The 19146-nt window shown below is 45.5% G+C and overlaps 1 protein-coding gene across 9 annotated transcripts in view; it reads left to right on the top strand.

The window, feature by feature from the left end:
- Positions 1 to 19146, top strand: part of DDX11 (DEAD/H-box helicase 11) — an 85891-nt gene that overhangs the window by 33605 nt on the left and 33140 nt on the right. For 7 of the 9 annotated variants that reach the window (XR_009558293.1, XM_060279962.1, XM_060279963.1 and 4 more), the window contains exons 8-24: positions 577 to 664; positions 1113 to 1318; positions 2481 to 2633; positions 2764 to 2810; positions 3693 to 3772; positions 5161 to 5205; positions 5385 to 5452; positions 7040 to 7078; positions 7861 to 7981; positions 9149 to 9283; positions 9674 to 9786; positions 14609 to 14681; positions 15894 to 15997; positions 16672 to 16821; positions 18002 to 18070; positions 18236 to 18336; positions 19026 to 19110. Coding sequence is in view for 7 of the 9 variants with exons in the window: in XM_060279962.1 (XP_060135945.1) it covers positions 577 to 664; positions 1113 to 1318; positions 2481 to 2633; positions 2764 to 2810; positions 3693 to 3772; positions 5161 to 5205; positions 5385 to 5452; positions 7040 to 7078; positions 7861 to 7981; positions 9149 to 9283; positions 9674 to 9786; positions 14609 to 14681; positions 15894 to 15997; positions 16672 to 16821; positions 18002 to 18070; positions 18236 to 18336; positions 19026 to 19110 (1677 nt within the window). In the remaining 2 variants the exon portion in view is untranslated. The remainder of the gene's footprint in view (positions 1 to 576; positions 665 to 1112; positions 1319 to 2480; positions 2634 to 2763; positions 2811 to 3692; positions 3773 to 5160; positions 5206 to 5384; positions 5453 to 7039; positions 7079 to 7860; positions 7982 to 9148; positions 9284 to 9673; positions 9787 to 14608; positions 14682 to 15893; positions 15998 to 16671; positions 16822 to 18001; positions 18071 to 18235; positions 18337 to 19025; positions 19111 to 19146) is intronic. The other 2 variants (XR_009558294.1, XM_060279967.1) reach the window with 1 other exon arrangement.

The following is a 19146-nucleotide window of genomic DNA, read 5'->3' on the forward strand; positions in this document are numbered from 1 at the left end:
ATGACACCCTTGTGATATTACAAATACTGAACACTCTTTGTTCTGGATTTGTGTGTCTGCAATGCTTACGGCACTTCATACCGCAGAAACAATAATCACAAATAGTTTTCCATTCCAAAGAGTCCGAGGTGCTGGAGGGGAAAACATTTAAATATGGTTTATTTATCCCCACCCCACCCCCTACATACGGTACATACAAAAAAGTATATAAATATATAGGGTGGCAGTCAATGCTAGTCCGATGCTGAGTAGACCCGTTGAAGTTGATGGACATAACTAACTTAGGTTCATTAGTTTCAGTAGATCTTGGTTGAATACAACCCATACATTATAAATCAGTTACACTTGTGGAACATAATCCTATTACTTATTATTCCATTATTTAGAAATAATTATTCTAACCTGCATTATAGCTTAGTAATAAAGTCTTTAAATGTTTGTTATATTTCATCTCAACCGCGGGAAAACTTCAAACAATTCACCTCTCGTAATTCTGCTCCGTGTATGTTGCGAATGTGTCTTTTTTTCTTTTCTTTTGTAATGGGTTTCTGCTTTTCCCTGCCTTACCTGTCTCAGAACCTCTGTGTGAATGAGGAAGTGAGGCACCTGGGAGCCGCTCAGCTCATCAACGACCGTTGTATGGAGATGCAGAAGAATAAACATGGTAGGAAAGTGTCACGTGCTGGGTTACTGGGAATAATGACTTAAATGGTGCCTAGTGTATTTCAATAAAAAAATGAACAGGGTGGTGATACAAAGGCTGCTGCAAGCGACACAAGATAATATCACAAATAATAGATAATATCACAGATAATATCACAAATATTACACCAGGGGCTACAGATAATATCTGTAAACAAACAATGAAAGTCCATAAAAATTGCAAAAGTAATTTCTTTCCCAAATAGGATTCATCTTAAACAATTGCAAACACAGTAAATAAAGAGTTCGCTTGTATTATGTCAGTGGTTCAGTGCTCCAACATCGCTAAAGACCGTAGTCATCAAGCTATGTAGGAAGGGCCCCTCGCACTGCTTTTACTCACGTAAAAATGAACACCTCTTTCCATTTGGCTCTCATAGCTCTTCTTTCTGACCTTTTTTTGCTTCCAGAGAAGAGTCTCACAGGAGAGGAGGCAGAGGGGAAGAAAAGGCGTGTGAGCCGAACGGTTTGTCCATTTTACTCCTATGAGCCCATGCAGCTCCTTCGGGATGAAGTTCTGGTTGAGGTGAAAGATATCGAGCAGCTGGTGACTCTGGGGAAGGGAATGAAGGCCTGCCCGTATTATGGAAGCCGGTATGCTATCCCAGCTGCTCAGGTGAGCCCCACAAAAAAGCAAACCAGTCACTTTCCTTTAGCCTCAAATTCTTCAGCTGTTGAGCAAGGCAGGTGAAAACCATGGTGCTGCATTTGTGTGTGTCTCAAACACTGGGCTATAAAATAAAGTAGGCGAAAGCAGGTTTAGAGCCGAGTGCACAAACCTGGACTTCACGTTTGCTAATTGTTAAATTACCTAAATGGTTTATCTCTCGTAGTACCATCAGTCGCCTTACTTGGCTATGTAAAAGACCTAGTCCTGTTGGAAGAGAGATAAATTACAGAAATTGCCTCCACCCCATCGCTGCTGATTAATTAAAGTGCCTTCCATTGGTGGAGGGGACGCTGATGGATACAGCCCAGATCAGATCAAAAGTGATTTAATTGCCTGGCAGCAGGAACCTGGTAGTGCTTGCCTTTTGAACGGTTGCCCTGTTGGAGCAGTGGTAGCCAACGTAGTGCCCTTCAGATGCTATAGACTGTAGTGCCCATCATTCCTGACCGTTGACCTTGCTAGATGGGGATGATGGAAGTTGTAGTACAAGATGCCAAATGGTCTGAATAAAGACATTGGATTCTTATCTCATTATACATGATAAAGCTATCTTTAGCCATCTCATCCCTTGCTTTTTCCTTCAAGACCAATTGCAGTCGTTAACAGTCGTCAACAGGTTTACCACTCTTATCAGCCAATCACCCATTCCCACCACCCTTCTGAGTAATACCCCTCCCCACCCTCTGACTATACATAAGGGTCTGGTGACTTCTGTTTCAGTGTGTCTGAAGAAGTGTGCACGCACACGAAAGCTCATACCAATGACAAACTTAGTGGGTCTCTAAGGTGCTACTGGAAGGAACTTTTTATTTTTGGTTCCGTCTACTATAGAGGAAAAGGGCTCCCCGTTTTCTGCCCCCTGCCTTGTATGCCTCTCCCAGGACCTTTTTGCCTGCTATGCAAAAATCAGTGGGTTTGCCACTGAAAGTACACTCAGTGGGGACTAGAAAGTAGTCCATGTTTGCAAACGCATCTTGCCCCTACTTCCTGTTCACACTTAATTTTTTGTGTGTGTTTGGGGTATGCAAATGCACCATGTGTGGGGGACTTTACTTACCTTTAGTCCCATAAACGTGACAGATCACTGAAGCCTGTGTCCCTCCTTCAGCTGGTGGTGTTGCCATATCAAATGCTTCTGCATGAAGCCACTAGAAGTGCGTCTGGGATCAAGCTGAAGGATCAGGTGGTGATCATTGACGAAGCCCACAATCTGATAGACACCCTCACCTGCATCTACAGTGCCCAGGTTAGCGGTTCTCAGGTGAGCCAGACCTCAGAGCCCCTGCTCTGCTGCGTGTTTTTTGGTCTTCCACCATAAAGTTCACATTTCCACAGTGGTGGGTTTTATTTTTTAGGTTGCCTTCAATGCCAACATTTTATTTCTATTACAGCTGTGCTGCGCCCATTCCCAGCTCTTGCAGTACATGGAGCGCTACAGGTAAAGCTATTTACAACTCGGGATGACATGTTTGAGCACAGTGTGAAACTAGGGTTTTTTGCTATTTTTAATATCAAAATTTACATGCCAATCTATAAAATTATTCAGGCAGCTTACAAGGTAGAAACAAACATCATAAATGGCACAGTTTGGACATTATGCTAAAACCAAACCACGGCTTTGCACAAATGAGCAAACGTGGGCTCTTGGATGTAAGATGGCAGCCACAGCCTTCTTCCCTGGGACCTGCTGCTGCTGTGCTATGCAGGACTAAGTCATGGTTTGCCTTACTGTTATACCCAAATCAGAACTTGTGGTTTGTCTCACTCCAGACAAGCCACAAGCTGTAGCTAAAGTTTTTTTCTTGGTTTACTGCTCTTGGTTTGTCTGGAGTGAGACAAACCACAGTCTTAGGTTTGGATGTAGCGGCACTAGGCCAAACCATGGCTTCGCCTCGGATAGCATAGCAGCTGTAGAGCACTGCAGTGCATGTTTTCTCACATGTGCTCAGCCATGTTTTAAAAATTCAATTGTGGGAAAAGGCAAAAACAAGCATAAAGTACAGCACACAACTTTCCTTCCTGCAGAGATAGTGTAAAACAATTTAAAACTATATTCTCCCTTTGCATGGGGAAGAAAGGAGAGGGAGCATGCAAGTCCGAAGACTTGAGGTTGCTCATCCTTGAAACAGCAATACGTGGTTTGCCATTACAGTAAGATGTGAGTCATAGTTGTCTTGTCTATATGTGGCAGTGTTTATTCACCACCAGGGGCCTCATACTCTCCACCAGGGGCATACCGTAATTCTAAAGCCCAATGTAACTATGTTGTGTCAGGAGCACTGCCTGTGTGCATTGAGACACTGTTTGATTTCTGTAATAGGAAGCGCTTGAAAGCAAAGAACTTGATGTACATTAAGCAGATTCTGTTTCTGCTGGAGAAGTTTGTGGCTGTTCTTGGAGGTAAGAGAGAATGTGGGTTTGTTGGTTTCCATTCTGCGGGGAACAGGTTCCTGCTACTTTCCTCAAAGGCATCAAGCCAAACCAGACTTTGAGAGACAGTGTTTGTCTCAAGGGAGGTGAAGCTAACCCCTCATTATATGGGCTCCCATTGCTATGGGAGCCTCTGAATCATCTTGTGTGTGAATATGGAAGAGCAATGGATCCCAGAAAAATTGAGGAGAGCCTGAACAGTCCCAGTGGCCTGTACTGATCTTGTTTCTCCCCTTTCCTCAACCCAGTCCTCCGTCAGTCACCTCTGTCTTCCACCTCTGCCTCAACTTTTTCTCGGTTGCCGTTTTTGTTCATTCTAACAGAAAGCTATGCAGCAAAATGAAGGTGTTTTTTTTAAAATAGGTACATAAAGAGGAATCTGCTTATTGCACGTGGGTTCTCCCCCCCCCCCAGGTGTCTGTTCCTGCTTTGGCTATACGCCATATACCGGTAATTAAGTCAACTTCCTGTATTTACCGAACTTGCTACCAGCTTAATGTAATCTAATTCCAAATTGCTTGTTGAATTATTTTTTTGAAGCATGTACAAATGCAATAAGCCCTTTAATGAGAAGCAAATTGGAATCTGTGTTTAGGGGGGGATACAGCCGTGAATACACAGCATTGGAACGAAACGTTTCCTTCTAGGTGGCAGCCTTGGAGAGCGACAGAACTTCAGAATTGCATGGCCTCTTAGACATCATCTACTTCTGCCTCTTGCTCAGTGTAGGGGTCTGCAGCTACAGCATCCTTGACAAACGGTTGGCCAGCCCCTGCAATGGAGAGCCCATCATCCCTCCCCCTTCCCCACCTCAAGGCAGTCTATTCCACTGTCAAATAGCTCTTGCTGTTCTTAGTGTCTCCTCACGTTTGGCTGAAATCTGCTTCCTTTCCATTTCCACCCATGAGTCCTTTCCGGAGCAACAGAAAGCAAGTCTGCTCATCTGCAGTTATTTGAAGGCAGCTCTCATGTCTCCCTTTAATACCTTACCCACCTTTTTCATCCATTCCCTCATATAGATGTGGTTTCCTGATCCCTCACCTGATAGCTCACTTCTGGAAATATTCCAGTTTTAAAAAATAAACTGAAATCATACGTTGAACCGGGAAGTAGGCACGGTACTCCAGGTACCAGTTTCTAGGCAGCTGCTGTCTTTTTACGGCAGAATCCTAAGCATGGCAACTTGGAAGTCACCCCTTGCTTTCAATGGCACGTGTGGTCTAATAGGTGCACTTAAGATTCCGCCCTTGTCATCTCAGCTTCTTGTTTGGGATTTTTCAGGGGAAAGCGCTTTTAATTCAGAGTGGCTTTTTTTGTAAACCATTTCTCATTGCTCTGCTCTTCTTTGTGTTCTACAGGAAAGATAGATCAGAATCCAAACACTCAGAGCATTCCACAAGCAGGTACGTCGTGCCTCCAATGTCTAAAATGATATGGATTGGCTGGAAGTGGGATACCTAATTGGGAGTGAATAAGGAATGTCTCTTTAGGATAATATTCTCTCTCTCTCTCTCTCTCTCTCTCTCTCTCTCTCTCTCTCTCTCTCTCTCTCTCTCTCTCTCTCTCTCTCTCCCCCCCCCAGGGGTGCAGTTGAAATCTATCAATGACTTTCTGTTCCATTGCCAGATTGACAACATCAACCTCTTCAAGGTTAGGAATGGATTGGTTTGTTTCAGTGTCTGGAATTGTGCTGATAGAATTTGTGTGAAGCTGAGAACTCGTGTCCCAGCTCTGAAGAGTGTTTTTTTTGTTTTTGTTTCAACTACAGTACTTATTTGTCTTTTTATCTTGTGAACCACCCTGAGATCTTTTGATGATGAGTGGTCTATTAATAAATAATAATAATAATAATAATAATTATTATTATTATTTCTGTTTCCAAATCAAAACATACTTCATTCCAGTATGTGTTTTTTATTTTCTCATCTGGATTTGTTAAGCAACGAAGTTTAAAGTGGTGATGTTCCCTTTAGCCAGCTTTTCCTGTTTTCATGAGCAAGAAGTTCCAGGTGTCATCCACGGGGGTGTGTGTGTTTGTGCTTCTTGATATTTAGCTGCTAGGGATGGGAAGGCTGGTGGTAGCATGTGAGAAGGCCTTTTCCTGCATGTGGAATGCCTTCTCCATGGAAGTAAGGACAATAGGAAGCTGCCTTATACCAAATTGCTCCCATCTAGCGTCGTATCATCTGCACTAACTGGCAATGGCTCTCCAGAGTTTCAGGCAGAGGACATTCCCAGCCCTCCCTGGAGATGCCGGGGATTGAACATGCGACTTTCTGCATGCAGATCAGATTTTCCACCACTGAGCTCTGGCCCTGCCCTGGTGTTGACAACATTCTCCTTTCAGTGTCAGCTTAAAACGCAATATTAAAACCAATTCAAACCATTTACAAACGGAATGATAGGTTGGGCCATAAAATACATGAATGTCAGGTGTCAAAGACAGACAGCAGAAGCTATGTAAGGAAACCCATTCTGGAAATGGCTGCACTTGAGGCTGGGATCTAAATCTTTTAAATATGCAAAATTGGATATTATAACAGACCTCTTGTTTCCACCAGAGGTCTTCAGGCTTTTCCAGACCCAGGGATCACCCAACCAGCAATGTGGGACCTTTTTCAAATTTACTTGACCCCTCCCCCCATTGATTATTTTGGTCAGTCCCCTCTTATTCTCTATTGAAACCTGGTTTGATCTCACCAGAATGATAATATCTGTTTCTGACTGTGTGTCAGCTCTTCTTTTATTTGGAGAAGCATTAAAAATTATATACTCCCTGCATGCATATCTAGCACATCAGGAAGGGGGGAAAATGTGTGCTGGTTTTCTACTGGCAAGCCACATGCTCCATCTCTCTAGAAGAAAATGCATGTGTATGTTACTTAACAATGATCAAGGGCTTTCTCATCCTAGAATAGCCAGCCACACGCATGCAGTGGCAGAGTGACAACTCTTGAAGATGAGCAGCCTTGGAGTGTGGTAGGAATCCCTTGGAGGACTGCTTGCTTCTGCCTCTTACAAATCCACCTCTAACTTAAACCTGTGAAATGAAGTGTAGTTGAGTCTTCTGCTGGAGGAACTAATAAAAGTAGTTGAGTTGTGACAGTTGAACAGAGGTGGCTGGGAGATGGAGCTAAGCAAAGAAGATGAGTAAGAACGTGTGTGTTCGTTCTCTCTCTCTCTCTCTCTCTCTCTCTCTCTCTCTCTCTCTCTCTCTCTCTCTCTCTCTCACAACAGGTTCAACACTACTGTGCGAAAAGCCTCATCAGCAGGAAGGTATTGTTCTTTCTGACTTTTATTCTACCGTACTAGAATGGGGGCAGATACTTTTTGCTCAGATGTCTGTACAAAAGCTAGTTGTTGCTACATTTCTGCAGGTTTCTCTCTGCAGTCTTGGGGACTAGAAACTCTCTCTCTCACACACAGACACGCCCGGTAAAGAAAATCCGAGGTACTTAATGGAACGGATTTCGGCTATTTCACACAAAAGTTCACTTATATGAAGTTGCTCTGAATGGTTGCCAGTTTGAATTTTCAGAGCAAAAAGGTAGCACTCGGGAGGGAACTATTTTTTGGGGGGGGTTAATGATGAAAATATTGTTTTATTTTTTTTTGTCTGTTCCCATATCTGCTGCTGCTTTGAAACCATTTTATCCCTGGTTAGGGCTTCTGTCTCCTTTTAAAAAAAATTATAATTGTTTTTATAATATTTGCTAATGCAACGAGCAAAACATCAAAGTAAAAAAAAATTAAAACAGTCACAAAGAGGAATAAAAATGCAAGATAATAATAATACAACAACAATAATACGCTTAACAAAGAACGAATAGCATAAAATACATTTCATCTCCTTTCTGCAGTGATCCTAACCAATTGGGCATCACTTTATAGCCAAACCTGTACATTGTCTGAATGTAGAAGTTGCAGTGGGTTCTAAAGTTGTTGTTGTTTTACCATGCAAGATTCTGCAGACTTTGCAGGAAAGGCCCCTGAGCGTAGAATCAGTTGTTATGGGCCAACACCTTAATACCATTTCTAATCTGTCTACATTTTGGCAGCTCTTTGGCTTTATGGAAAGGTACGGGGCGTCTGGAGCTCTGAAAACTCGGAAAGAAGACCAGAAGATATCCGGCTTGCAGAATTTCCTGCAAACCTTGAACAAGAGGCAAGAGAAGGAAGGTGGGCTCAGCTGTTAAGTTGTGAAACGGGCTAGAAAAGGCAGAACCAATTGAAATGGTTGCCAGTGCAGTGATTTCGTAACACCATGGGGATGCTGGTGTATCCACGGCGCTCCTCTGCCTGTGTGTGCTGCCCTTCCTCTCAATGGAATCAGAGGACCCATATGTATTCTTTTACATGTATGGGTGTCAGGAGGTCCTACGCACGAGTAGGAATCCGGCAGAGACACATGCCCGACTGGCATGTTCTCTCCCTCCTGGTCAGTTGTTCAGGAGATTCAAAAGCTTTCTCCAGCCTGAACATCACAGCGACTGATACCAAGAGGCATCGGCACACTTCAGGATCTGCAGAGTATAGGCCAGGCATAGGCAACCTTGGCTTTCCAGATGTTTTGGAACTACAACTCCCATGATCCCTGACCACTGGCCCTGTTAGCTAGGGATCATGGGAGTTGTAGTTCTAAAACATCTGGAGAGCCAAGGTTGCCTATGCCTGGTATAGGCAGTCAGCGTTCAGACTCGGTAGCTTAGCTTTTTGGCTAAACTACGTTTATTTACATATACACACTTGGAGCATCGTAACTCAGCTCCTTCCTCTTCAGCATCAGACAGCAAAGAGAGAGAACAAAAGGACAAATGTCTTACATCACGGACACACAGTCATAAAAACATCCACAATGTGGAATGAAAAGATTCACCGTCATGTGATAAAAACAATCCCATGACTGCAACACGGGGAATGAATCCTAACAGGGTTTGCTCACTATGTGGAAATGAATGGGACCTTTTCAAGCATGCAAGAGCTTCAGGTCCATGTGGACCAGGGTGTGTCCATTCACTCCACCCTGGGGAGCAAGTTAATTTACCGAAGCTGTTTCTTGAATGCCGTTTCTTCAGTTAGGGCGAAACAGCTTGAATTTTTTCCTTCTTTCCAAAATAAGTTTTGATGGGGCTGTGGGCATTTTTACACAGGGCACTTAGACCACGAGCAGAAAACCTGCATAGACAAGAGTGTAGATTCAGTTTCTCTGCTTGATCTCATTAACAACTTTCAGATGTGGTATGAATGAAACTGGTCTTCTGAGCTTGTTACCCTCCTAGCTGCTGAACATCCCCTGGCTTTGTGGCACTTAATTTCACCAGCTGAGATTGCTCTTTTGGTCTGCAGGGACTCAACACAGCTCCCCTGAAGAGGCTGAGGCTGAGCAGCCAAAAATGGCATCTCCCCTAATGCACATTGAGGGGTTCCTGGCTGCGCTCACAAATGCAAACCAAGATGGAAGAGTCATCCTCACCCGGCAAGGTACGTGGCAAGTTGACGGGTGTCTGTTTTAAGTACGTTATTTAACTAACTAAAATTCGCAGTTGCTAGTATAGGTGAGGGCTGGGCCTAAGGATTGAAAAGCCACTTGCTTCTGTGAAAAGCTACTCTCTCTCCTTGAGAGAGTCCTCCCCCCCCCGTTTAGTTCAAAGCAGCCTGAAAATATGCAATGATCTGGGACAGCGATGGTGCTGTCAAACCACCCCTCTCTCCGGTGCTCTCAAAATGTATCTTTAAGTGAAATTACAGTGTTGGACAGATGGATGGCCCACTGTCACGGATGCTTTAGCTGAGATTCCTGCATTGCTGGGGGTTGGACTAGATGGCCCTTGGGGTCACTTCCAACTCTACGGTTCTGTGTTCCTTTTCCAGGCACTTTAGCTCTGAGCAGCCTCAAGTTTCTTCTTCTGAATCCAGCGGTGCACTTTGCCCAGGTGCTGAAGGAGTGTCGGGCCGTGGTCATTGCTGGAGGCACCATGCAGCCGGTGAGGGACATTTCTTGACATCTCTAGACTTTGGTTTGGTCTGAGTAGTGGTTGCTTACAAGCAAGGCAGTGGTAGAAGGGGCTACATGCTGTCTTTAGGAAGCTGTGAACTCACACTGAAGCTTAGAATATCTTTGGTTTGGTGTAATCAATGAAGTTGCACTGTTTTTATTCTAATTGCAGAATTTGGAGCAGGGAGTATTGTAACCTTAGTGGTAGATGGGACTCATCAATCACCATGTGCATAAAGTGGGGGGGGGGAGGCTCACATAATGCACTTCAGAACGCCCGCCTTTGGGTAACAATTTTATGTCGGTTTTTTCCTCACCTATCATGTTATTGCAGGGTCAGGGAAATCTGAATTAAATAAGCATTGGAGGGGAAGTGTAGGCTTCCCTTTGGATGACAACAATATGTGGATGGTGTCAAACACTTGCACAACTGGAAGTCCCAAATCTACTTTAAACTGGTGGTGTACACACCCTAAGCAAATACCCCATAGCCTTTATGGAGCAGGCCCTTCCTGGCAAAAGAACAGAATCTGCTAGGTTTATAAGGTGTCACCTTGAGTCTTTGGCTCACATTATTATTATTATTATTATTATTATTATTATTATTATTATTATTATTATATTAAAAGCTTGACATTCAAGCCTGTGCTTATTTGCCCTATTTCTTCAGGCTGCCTGCTGCTTTTGACAAGTCCTAGATCCTTAGCCTCTTGTGTTTGACCTTCAAACGATGATCTTGCCAGGAGCAGGGGCGTAGGATAATAGGGGCGGTTGGGGCAGTGTGCCCCGAGCGATGCGATCCCAGGGGTGCCATTGCCGCTGCCTGCCCCGCCCCCAAAACACAGCGCACCCTGCCCCAAAACGCATGCCGTGCCCAGGTTCCAGAATGCGCGCCGCGTCACTGGGGGCAGCACGCCTGCTCTCCGCCCCCGGTGAAGGAGCATGAAGCTCCGGCGCTGGCCAGGAGGGGTCATTTCAGAAAAATCAGGATTCCAGTAACACCATGGTGGCAGGACCAATCTCTGCCAGGCTTTTTGCATCTGAGCCCCAACTGCTGGCAGTGTATAAGTGGAGCTGCAGAATATAGGGGGTGGGAAAAGGAGTGAACCAAGCAATCCCATTTGGAAGGGGGCTGTGCTATCTGCTTGTTTCAAAAGTCAGGGAGGAATGTTTTTGTTCTTCAGGCTGCCTGCTGCTTAACGTGTGCACACACACACACACACACACACACACACACACACGAGAGCCCAAGTTCAATCCCTGGCATCTCCACGTAGGGCTGGGAATGTTCACGGTCTGAAACCCTGTAGAGCTGCCGTCAGTCAGTGGGCACAATGCTGAGATAGATGAACCCAGTAGCCTCATCTGGTCTAAGCCAGCTTCATAGGGTCATATAACTAGGTATGAAAATTGTTGGTATGGATTTCTTTACAGCCCCAAAGCTCTAAGCTATGCCGTACGAGGCCAGTACAAACCCCTTCATAACTGGGGAAGAGGGAGGAGGATGGGCTTTGACAATGCATAGCTCAGTTGGTAGAGCATCAGGCATCGTGGGTTCGAGCCCCCCGTTGGGCAAGGTTACAATACTTCCTGCTCCAAATTCTGCAGCTAGGATAAAAACAGTGCAACTTCATTGGTTCATGATTATGGAGCTGCACTGGCTTCCAGTGCTCTAAGGCCTTAACATTGGTTCTGTGTACTGGGTTCTGTGTACTGTGAAGAAGGGCTGCAGCTCAGTGGTAGAGCATCTCTGCATGTGGAAGGCTCCAGGTTCAGTCCCCAGCATCTCTTAAGTAGGGCTGGTAGAATACCTCTACCTGAAACCCTGGAGTGCCGCTGCCAGTCAGTGTAGACAGTGCTAAGCTAGATGGACCAACTGTTTGACTTGGTATAAGGCAGCTTCCTATGTACTTAAAAAGGCCACCCTATTCCCTTGACCACTGCACAGTCTTCGTATTCAGCCACTGAGGCATGTCAGGGTGTCCTTGACAAGAAGTTATGCATTGAGTGTGGCGTCATGGGGACTGTGGAACTCTCTGCCTAATGAAATCAAGCTGGCACCATCTGCTGTGAACTTTGGGTGCCAACTATCAACGGCTTAGTTACTTCAGCAAACCTTCTTAAGAAGAAAATATGTATTTGTTTTTAAAAAACCTTGCTAGATGGCCCATTTTGTCCTTTTCTTGAATACATCTTGCTTTGATTTTTTATTTGTTAGGATGTTTCGCTTTTAATTGACATCTGATAATGTTCTCCTAGCAGTGCAGCAATAAAACAGTTAGCACATTTGCAAAGCTAAGCTGGGTTTGGTATGGGTTCAAACGATTTTTATTGAGGGGGGGGGGTTCTGCAGATTCCTGCATTGCTGGGGGTTGGGCTAGATGACCCTAGGGCTCCCTTCCAACTCTTAACGGTTCTGTGTTTGCAATATAGAAAGGAATAAAAGAAACAAAATCTGATGATGTGATGAAGGAGCCACTTGGTGGCAGTACTGTACTTCATTTCCTAGCATGGCCAGTGGGACAGAGGGAGATAGAGTTGCACCATCTGGAAAATCAAGTCAATGGGACAGAAACACCCCCCCCCAAAAGACATGGTCAGGGTATGCGCTGTATTCCTGAAATGTGGAAAGGCACAAGTTTTGCAATGGTCTTGTGGCCATTTACTCTTCTGGATGCAGCCTAATAATTACACCAACCTTGTGGTGCAAATGCCACTTTGGTCTTCCACATGTGGCACACAACTGTTTGGTGTCACAGTTCAATTGTGATCTTGACAACCCACTGGTGTAGAGCCCAGCCTTAAGGATAGTTTGCAAATCTAGGTTTGTCTTGCCACGCAGGCATTATCTGAAGGACTTTTCACTGAGGGTTTCTGAATGTTATTTTTGAACGTTATTTATTTTAGGCTGCCTTTCTGAACAAAGTCTGTTTGAGGCATTTATAGAGCATAAAATCAAGATAATACAGCATGAATTACCTTAAAACTTTTTTTTAAGTTCCAAAAAAAATCAAAGTAAGCAAACAAGAGTTTAAAACATAGTGGAGCCCAGAAAAAAAAATTAAGAAAAGACCACAAACCACAGTGATAAATTTATTAGAAAGTTGCTCTCTTACTCGTGTGCTCTGGAGACGCAATGGAAAGAGTTGGGCCTGCTTTTTGTTTTGCTTATTTATTTTATTAGGTGCATTTATAACCCACCTTTCATTTTAGCAGATTCCCAGGGCAGATTACAAGATACAGATTCAATAAAATTGCAGAAAAACAGCTATAAATCATAAAAGCTAGCTTGACAGCAGCTAAAGCAAGCATCCCCAAACTGCGGCCCTCCAGATGTTTTGGCCTACAACTCCCATGATCCCTAGCTAACAGGACCCAGTGGTCAGGGATGATGGGGATTGTAGTCCAGAACATCTGGAGGGCTGCAGTTTGGGGGTGCCTGAGCTAAAGTCACAGGGCAGGCTACCAACTACAGCTGACTGTGCACCATTGTAGAGGCACGAGCAAACTCCTAAGTGTCTCTGCCTTTTCTCCCAGGAGCTGAAGGTGTCGTGTGTGCTTCTTACCCCACCCCAATTTTATCCTCACCACCATCTTAGGAGGCTGGTTACTCAGAGGACTTTGCCCTCTGAGTAGGGATCAGAATCCCGGTCTCCCAGGAATTCACAAGAAATGCACCACACTTCTCTTGGCACCCAAAGGACAAGAGTGTTAGGATCACAGAATTGCAGAGTTGGAAGGGACCCCAAGCCTCATCCAGTCCACCCCCCCTGCATGGCAGCAATCCTGCCCATAATGGAGGGCATTCCACAGATGGGGGAATACCATAACTGTGGTGCCTCTGGCTATCTTGTGACATTGGCAAGAAGATAAATTAATGGTGCAGAGGGCAATCCATGGCTACTCGCCCTGATGGCTGTGCACTGCCTCCATAGCTGGAGGCAGCCATGCTTCTGGAAACCACAGGAGGGAAGGGTGCTCTTGTGTTTCTGTTGTCCTGAGAACAGGACGCTGGACTAGATGGGCTGTTGGTCTGTGTTACAGCTGCTTTGATCTGCAAGACTCAGGGTGGGAAACATCGTTTATGCATCTCATTGTGGGAGAGGTAGAGCCACTCTTGTCCCCATTTTTACAGAAAGCGGGAATGACCGCAAGGTCTCCTGAAGAAGGGAGCAAATCCTGAACCAGGTTGTCTTTCGTCCGGCTGCTACTTTCTTAGCGCATCAGTGCTTCATTCTCTCTTGTCTCACAAGCACCATCTCCCTTGTTACCTGGGTTGTCTTTGTGTGCTGCAGTTCAGTGGAGAAGCCAGAGGATCTGGTATTGGCTGTAGAACCCAGCTTTCCTTGGCATCACTTTTAAATTATTTGCCTTGTGGATGAAAGAGATTCTGGGAGGTTCTGTAGGCATCTCAGAAACTGAGAGGGGATAATGCCGAGAGGGTTGATTCAATCTCTTGAATGGCTTCTTCCTGTGTGTGCTCATTGTGTGTGGCTGTTAACCAAAAGGTTGGTTGGACCAGAGTTTCCTAAGGGAGCTCATTCCTTGCATGCAGGACACCCAGGTCCAGTCCTTGGAATTTACACTTAAAAAGATCTCAACTAGCGCTGCCAGATAGAGTAGACAATACTGGACAAGTAGCATAAACTGGTATATATACAGCAGCTTCCTACATAGGTAGCAGGATTTGGTTTCTGGGTAGGAGGATGGGTGACCTTGGCCAAAATCAAGGGCAGAGCCCACGAGCCCATCTAGCCCTGCCTGCTGCTTGAGCCTTCCTAATTTTTTTACGAGAGCCTTGTGACTTGCAGGTGGCCGATTTCCGGGAGCAGCTGCTTCTCTGTGCAGGTGTCTGTGCCGACAGGATCGAGGAGTTCTCCTGCGGTGAGCCTCAAGACAGGGAAGGGAAAGGAGTGGTTTTAAAATTACTATTATCCAGCAAATTGCAGTGGGCAGATGGACCCTGCCTGCCTGTTGCTATGGCACTGTGTGTAGCGAAACGTTCCCTGCTCCATCCTTGCCTGCCAAAATGCTGCAGCCCAGTGGCCTCCTACCTCCAGCAGCACTTTACACGGGGAATCCCTGGCAAATGCAGCTGTACTTGCAATAAGCTGAAAGCAAAAGGGCCAGAACTGCTGTCTTCCTCCCGCCACTTAAAAAACCCAAGATGGAAAACGCAATGATGGCTGCAAGTTCCAGTAGATTAACTAGGGCTTCCTGCCATATGAACACGACTGTGTAGGATAGGGACATCATGGTTGGGACGAGTGGGACCTGCAGCAAAACACTGCTCCCATTCCGGGTTCCAGCCAGCCATGCCTGCTTCCAGCAGACTCCAAACCATGCCCCTCAAGTCATTTGTCATTCCTTGCCCATTGAGAACTTGTCTGCATTCGCCTGGTGTGGGTGTGGTGTCCACTTAGGCTTTTGCTCTCTCTTTTTGTACTTCTCAAACCTTGGGGTTTCCCTAAGCATTCCTACCTCCCCCAGTTTTGTTTGTGGGTGGTGCCCTTTTGGCTGTGTAAGGATTCACACTTGGATAATTGAATTTGCTATTAGCATATGATAGTCAAGAGCCAAATGATCTTTCTCTCCTGCTTGCCAAAGTAGGGAGTGATTCAGGGCAGTGTTTCAAGGACCTGTTTCTTTAGGAGGAGAGAATCTTGGAAGGCGTGGGTGTCGCCATGGAAATACGCCTGTTTACAGATCTTCAGGCTGAGAAGAAATGTCACAAAATCAGCAGTCAGTGTGGCTCATGCCAGTCCCCAGACGGAATCAGTGCTGGCTATGAGAATCCACAAGTTTCAGTGCCAAACCCTCATCCCACCTCGCTTCCTGTGTCGCCCCTTCAGTTGTGACTTTCATGTGTTCAGTCAGGGAGTAAGGAATCCTTGCTTCGATTAAATTACACCTTGCGTTTTTAGTGGCTCTCTTTAAGATGACTCTGCCACACAATTTGCTTGACCACTGAAATCTGGTGGTGGCCCGTGCGTCCAAAGGTGGGCTCGGATATGGCTTTGCTTCCCAGTGGCTACGAAGAGGGACAGCTGTTCAGCTTCACTGCCTCATTCCTTCTGCCTGCTTATATGTCGTCAGGTCACGTGATTCCCCCAGACAACATTTTACCCATCATCCTCTGCAGCGGCCCATCCAACCAGCAGCTGGAATTCACCTATGAGAAGCGAGGCCTACCTCAGATGGTCAGTATCTGTCCCATTACTTTGGCGTCCAGTAGCACCTTAGAGACCAACTAAGTTTGTCATTGGTGTGAGCTTTCGTGTGCATGCACACTTCTTCAGATACTTCAGAGCTCATACCAATGACAAACTTAGTTGGTCTTTAAGGTGCTACTGGAAGAAAACATTTTTTTTATTTTGTTTCGACTACACCAGATCAACACGGCTACCTACCTGTAACTATTACTTTGGCTGTTCAAGATAGGTCACTTCATGTTTTGAGCTTGCTGGGGTAGATGCAATAGGCCTTGCTGGATCAGACCAGGCACCCATTGAGCCATCACAGCAGCCAGTTGGATTCCTGTGGGAAGCCCATAAGCAGGACAAGAGCCCAAGAACCTTCCCTGGCTGCTCATCCCCGCCAGCTGGTATTCAGAGGGGGCCATGCTGCTTTTGGATCCCGGAGGTGTGCTGTTTGGGTGTAGCAAAACTTATTCCATTCTGATAGCCTTTTCAGAACTGGCAATGCGCTCTGTACAAAATAATTAGCCGCTGCTGGGACAAATGGGGTGGAGGAGAGTAGGGTACCGGGTGGTGCTTAGGGGCTAGCCCCTTCCTCCGGGCCTAATATTTAATACAGGCAGTGGCTTTTGAATCCGGTGTCCTAAAGATTGTGGTGGCTGCTTTTCTCTCTTTAGATGGCAGAGGTGGGACGGATTCTTTGCAACCTGTGCAACGTCGTCCCTGGGGGCGTGGTGTGCTTCTTCCCCTCTTACGAGTATGAGAAGCAGGTTTATACGCATTGGGAGAAGACCGGGGTGCTTACCCAGCTGGCCTCTAAAAAGAAGGTAATTGCTCGGCCTGGTGCTGCTGGTGCTTTTAAGCAGAAGCTATTCCTTCCGGAATCAAACCATTATTGGCTGATTACAGTCCTCTGCTCTGTTTTTTGTTCTCTCTCCTTGAGTTGTTCCTGCTGCCTGCACAGTGAAGCAGAGAGGATGTTTGTTTATATGTCCAATTCCCCTCCACCCCAATAATGAATAAGCAATACTTGCTGGGCGACTGATTGGTGTACTTGGGTCTAAATTAGATTAAGCGCTGCTCCATGCTTTCTCAAAGCGCAGTGAGCTTGGCTCGTTTGCAGCGGAGGCAGACAAGAGCCCAGAGATGAGGGCCATTTGAAATTTATTTTGCAAATTGGAAATTAAGCTTCTGTAACCTGGAGAGCTAAATTCTGCAAGTTCATTGTGAGCACAGCAAAATAATGAGCAAACAGGACATATGGCATTGCATAATAAAAACTCATTCAGTTGGGTGTGTATGATTCTCAATTTGTGTCCTCTTCCTCTGGGGAACTCCAAGGAGCAACCATTCAACCTCATAACGAGGTTGCCCAGGACCCACTTGAGGAGCATCACAGTCAACTGGGGATTTGAGCCTTAGTTTCCTATTGATAAAAGCTGTGTTTTTAATAATAAAAAAATAAAATCAAAGCAAAGATCCCCTTGCTGTGATGGTGCAGTTGCTTCACAGGTCTGAAGGGAGTTATTCTGGTACCCAGCCTCTTGTCGTCTTCCTCCATGTTTCCTGCTATGATGCTGCCTGAACTGGTAATGCCAAAGGAGCAGTTAATTCTCAGTGGGGAAGCTGAGGCCTCCATATTTGGTCAGATTCACCTGATTCTTGGCTAATCTGTAGTGAATTTAGAAACAGCAGCTAGAATATTTTGGACCAAGGTTGAGTTGTTGTTTTTTGCTACTGCCTGGAAGTGTAATCTTGCTACACTTACTGAATTGAAATTCTGGGTTGTTGTTTTTGTATTCTGTTAAGTTTGTTTGCTATTATGAAATTGTTCTTGCAATGGGTTGATCCTGTGATGTACTGCTGATCTCCTTGTTATTAAGCAACTTTCAGCATGATTTTTGTGTGCAGAAAGACAACATGCAACTGAACTGATGATGATGATGTGCTTTGTGTAAGTTCAGCATCTCTTTCTATCAACTGATGTTTTCTGTGTTTTTTGAACAGATATTTCAGGAACCAAAGCGGGCGAACCAGGTGGAGCAGGTGTTGGCTGAATATGCCAAGTGCATCAAGGTGAGAGCCAAGGGGCTGGCAGGCTGCTAAGGTACTTAGTGGGAAAAGGCAATGCCCTTGTGTCAGCTAAGCCGAATGGCCACTCTGCTACGTTGGTCCAGAGGTGGGCTTGTTTCCAAGCCTTTAACCACCCACCCCCTGGGGGCGGGGCTTTCTTTTATGCAGCGTTGCAGCCAATCAGGAGGCCCCATGACAGGAGCGCTGCTGTTCTCTGTAGTTGGTGGGAAAATGAGCGAAGGAATCAATTTTTCCGATGACCTGGGAAGGTAAATGACTGGCTTGTGATCAGGAGATGTGGAAATCCCCCCATTAACCCTTTCTCTCCAGTGCAGTTCAGCAGCTGAAATAAGGGGGGGGGAAATTGTGCTTTTTTTCTTTTTTGCTGGAAGCCGCCCAGAACGGCCAGGGCAGCCCAGTCGGATGGGTGACATATAAATAATAAAATTTATGAAATGCATAAACTGGAGACTTGCAGGCTCTGGGTGTTGGAAGGACTTCCTTAAGCGATGATTTGCCTTTAGCAAGATGCAGCCATTTCCTCTTAAGGCTCGTCCTACCCCACTGTTACTTAGAGGACTAAAATAGGTCTCAGAAATTGAATTGAGCCAGAAGTGCTCCTCCTAGAGGCACGGGGAGCAAACCTGCACTAGGTTAAACCTCCTTCTGCCACATCCACCCACCCCTGGATCAAAAAAAGGTTGCCCGAATTCTCTTTCAGTTTATTTGAAAGTTTCCTGAGCTCTTATGCATGATTCCAGGAGGAGGAAAACTGTCTTGCATCTAATGTACTTGGTCCACAATCCCATTAATGCAATGTTAGGATGAAACATGGCCTCTTTGACGTTTACCTGCTAAAAGGGGGATTGCAGTGTTATTACAAAAGCTAACAAAATACCTGCGGTTGGTGGGTGGGTGTCTTGTCTTTCTCTCTCACCTCCCCCCCCCCAATCCCTAGGTGTGTGATCATGGTGGGCATGCCTTACCCCAACATCAAATCTCCAGAACTTCAAGAGAAAATGGCATACCTTGACAAGACTATGGTAAGTGTCCACCCCTTTCCACTCTTGCTGGATCTG

The sequence above is a fragment of the Zootoca vivipara genome, chromosome 10 (genome assembly GCF_963506605.1).
Source record: "Zootoca vivipara chromosome 10, rZooViv1.1, whole genome shotgun sequence".
Taxonomy (NCBI): Eukaryota; Metazoa; Chordata; class Lepidosauria; order Squamata; family Lacertidae; genus Zootoca; species Zootoca vivipara.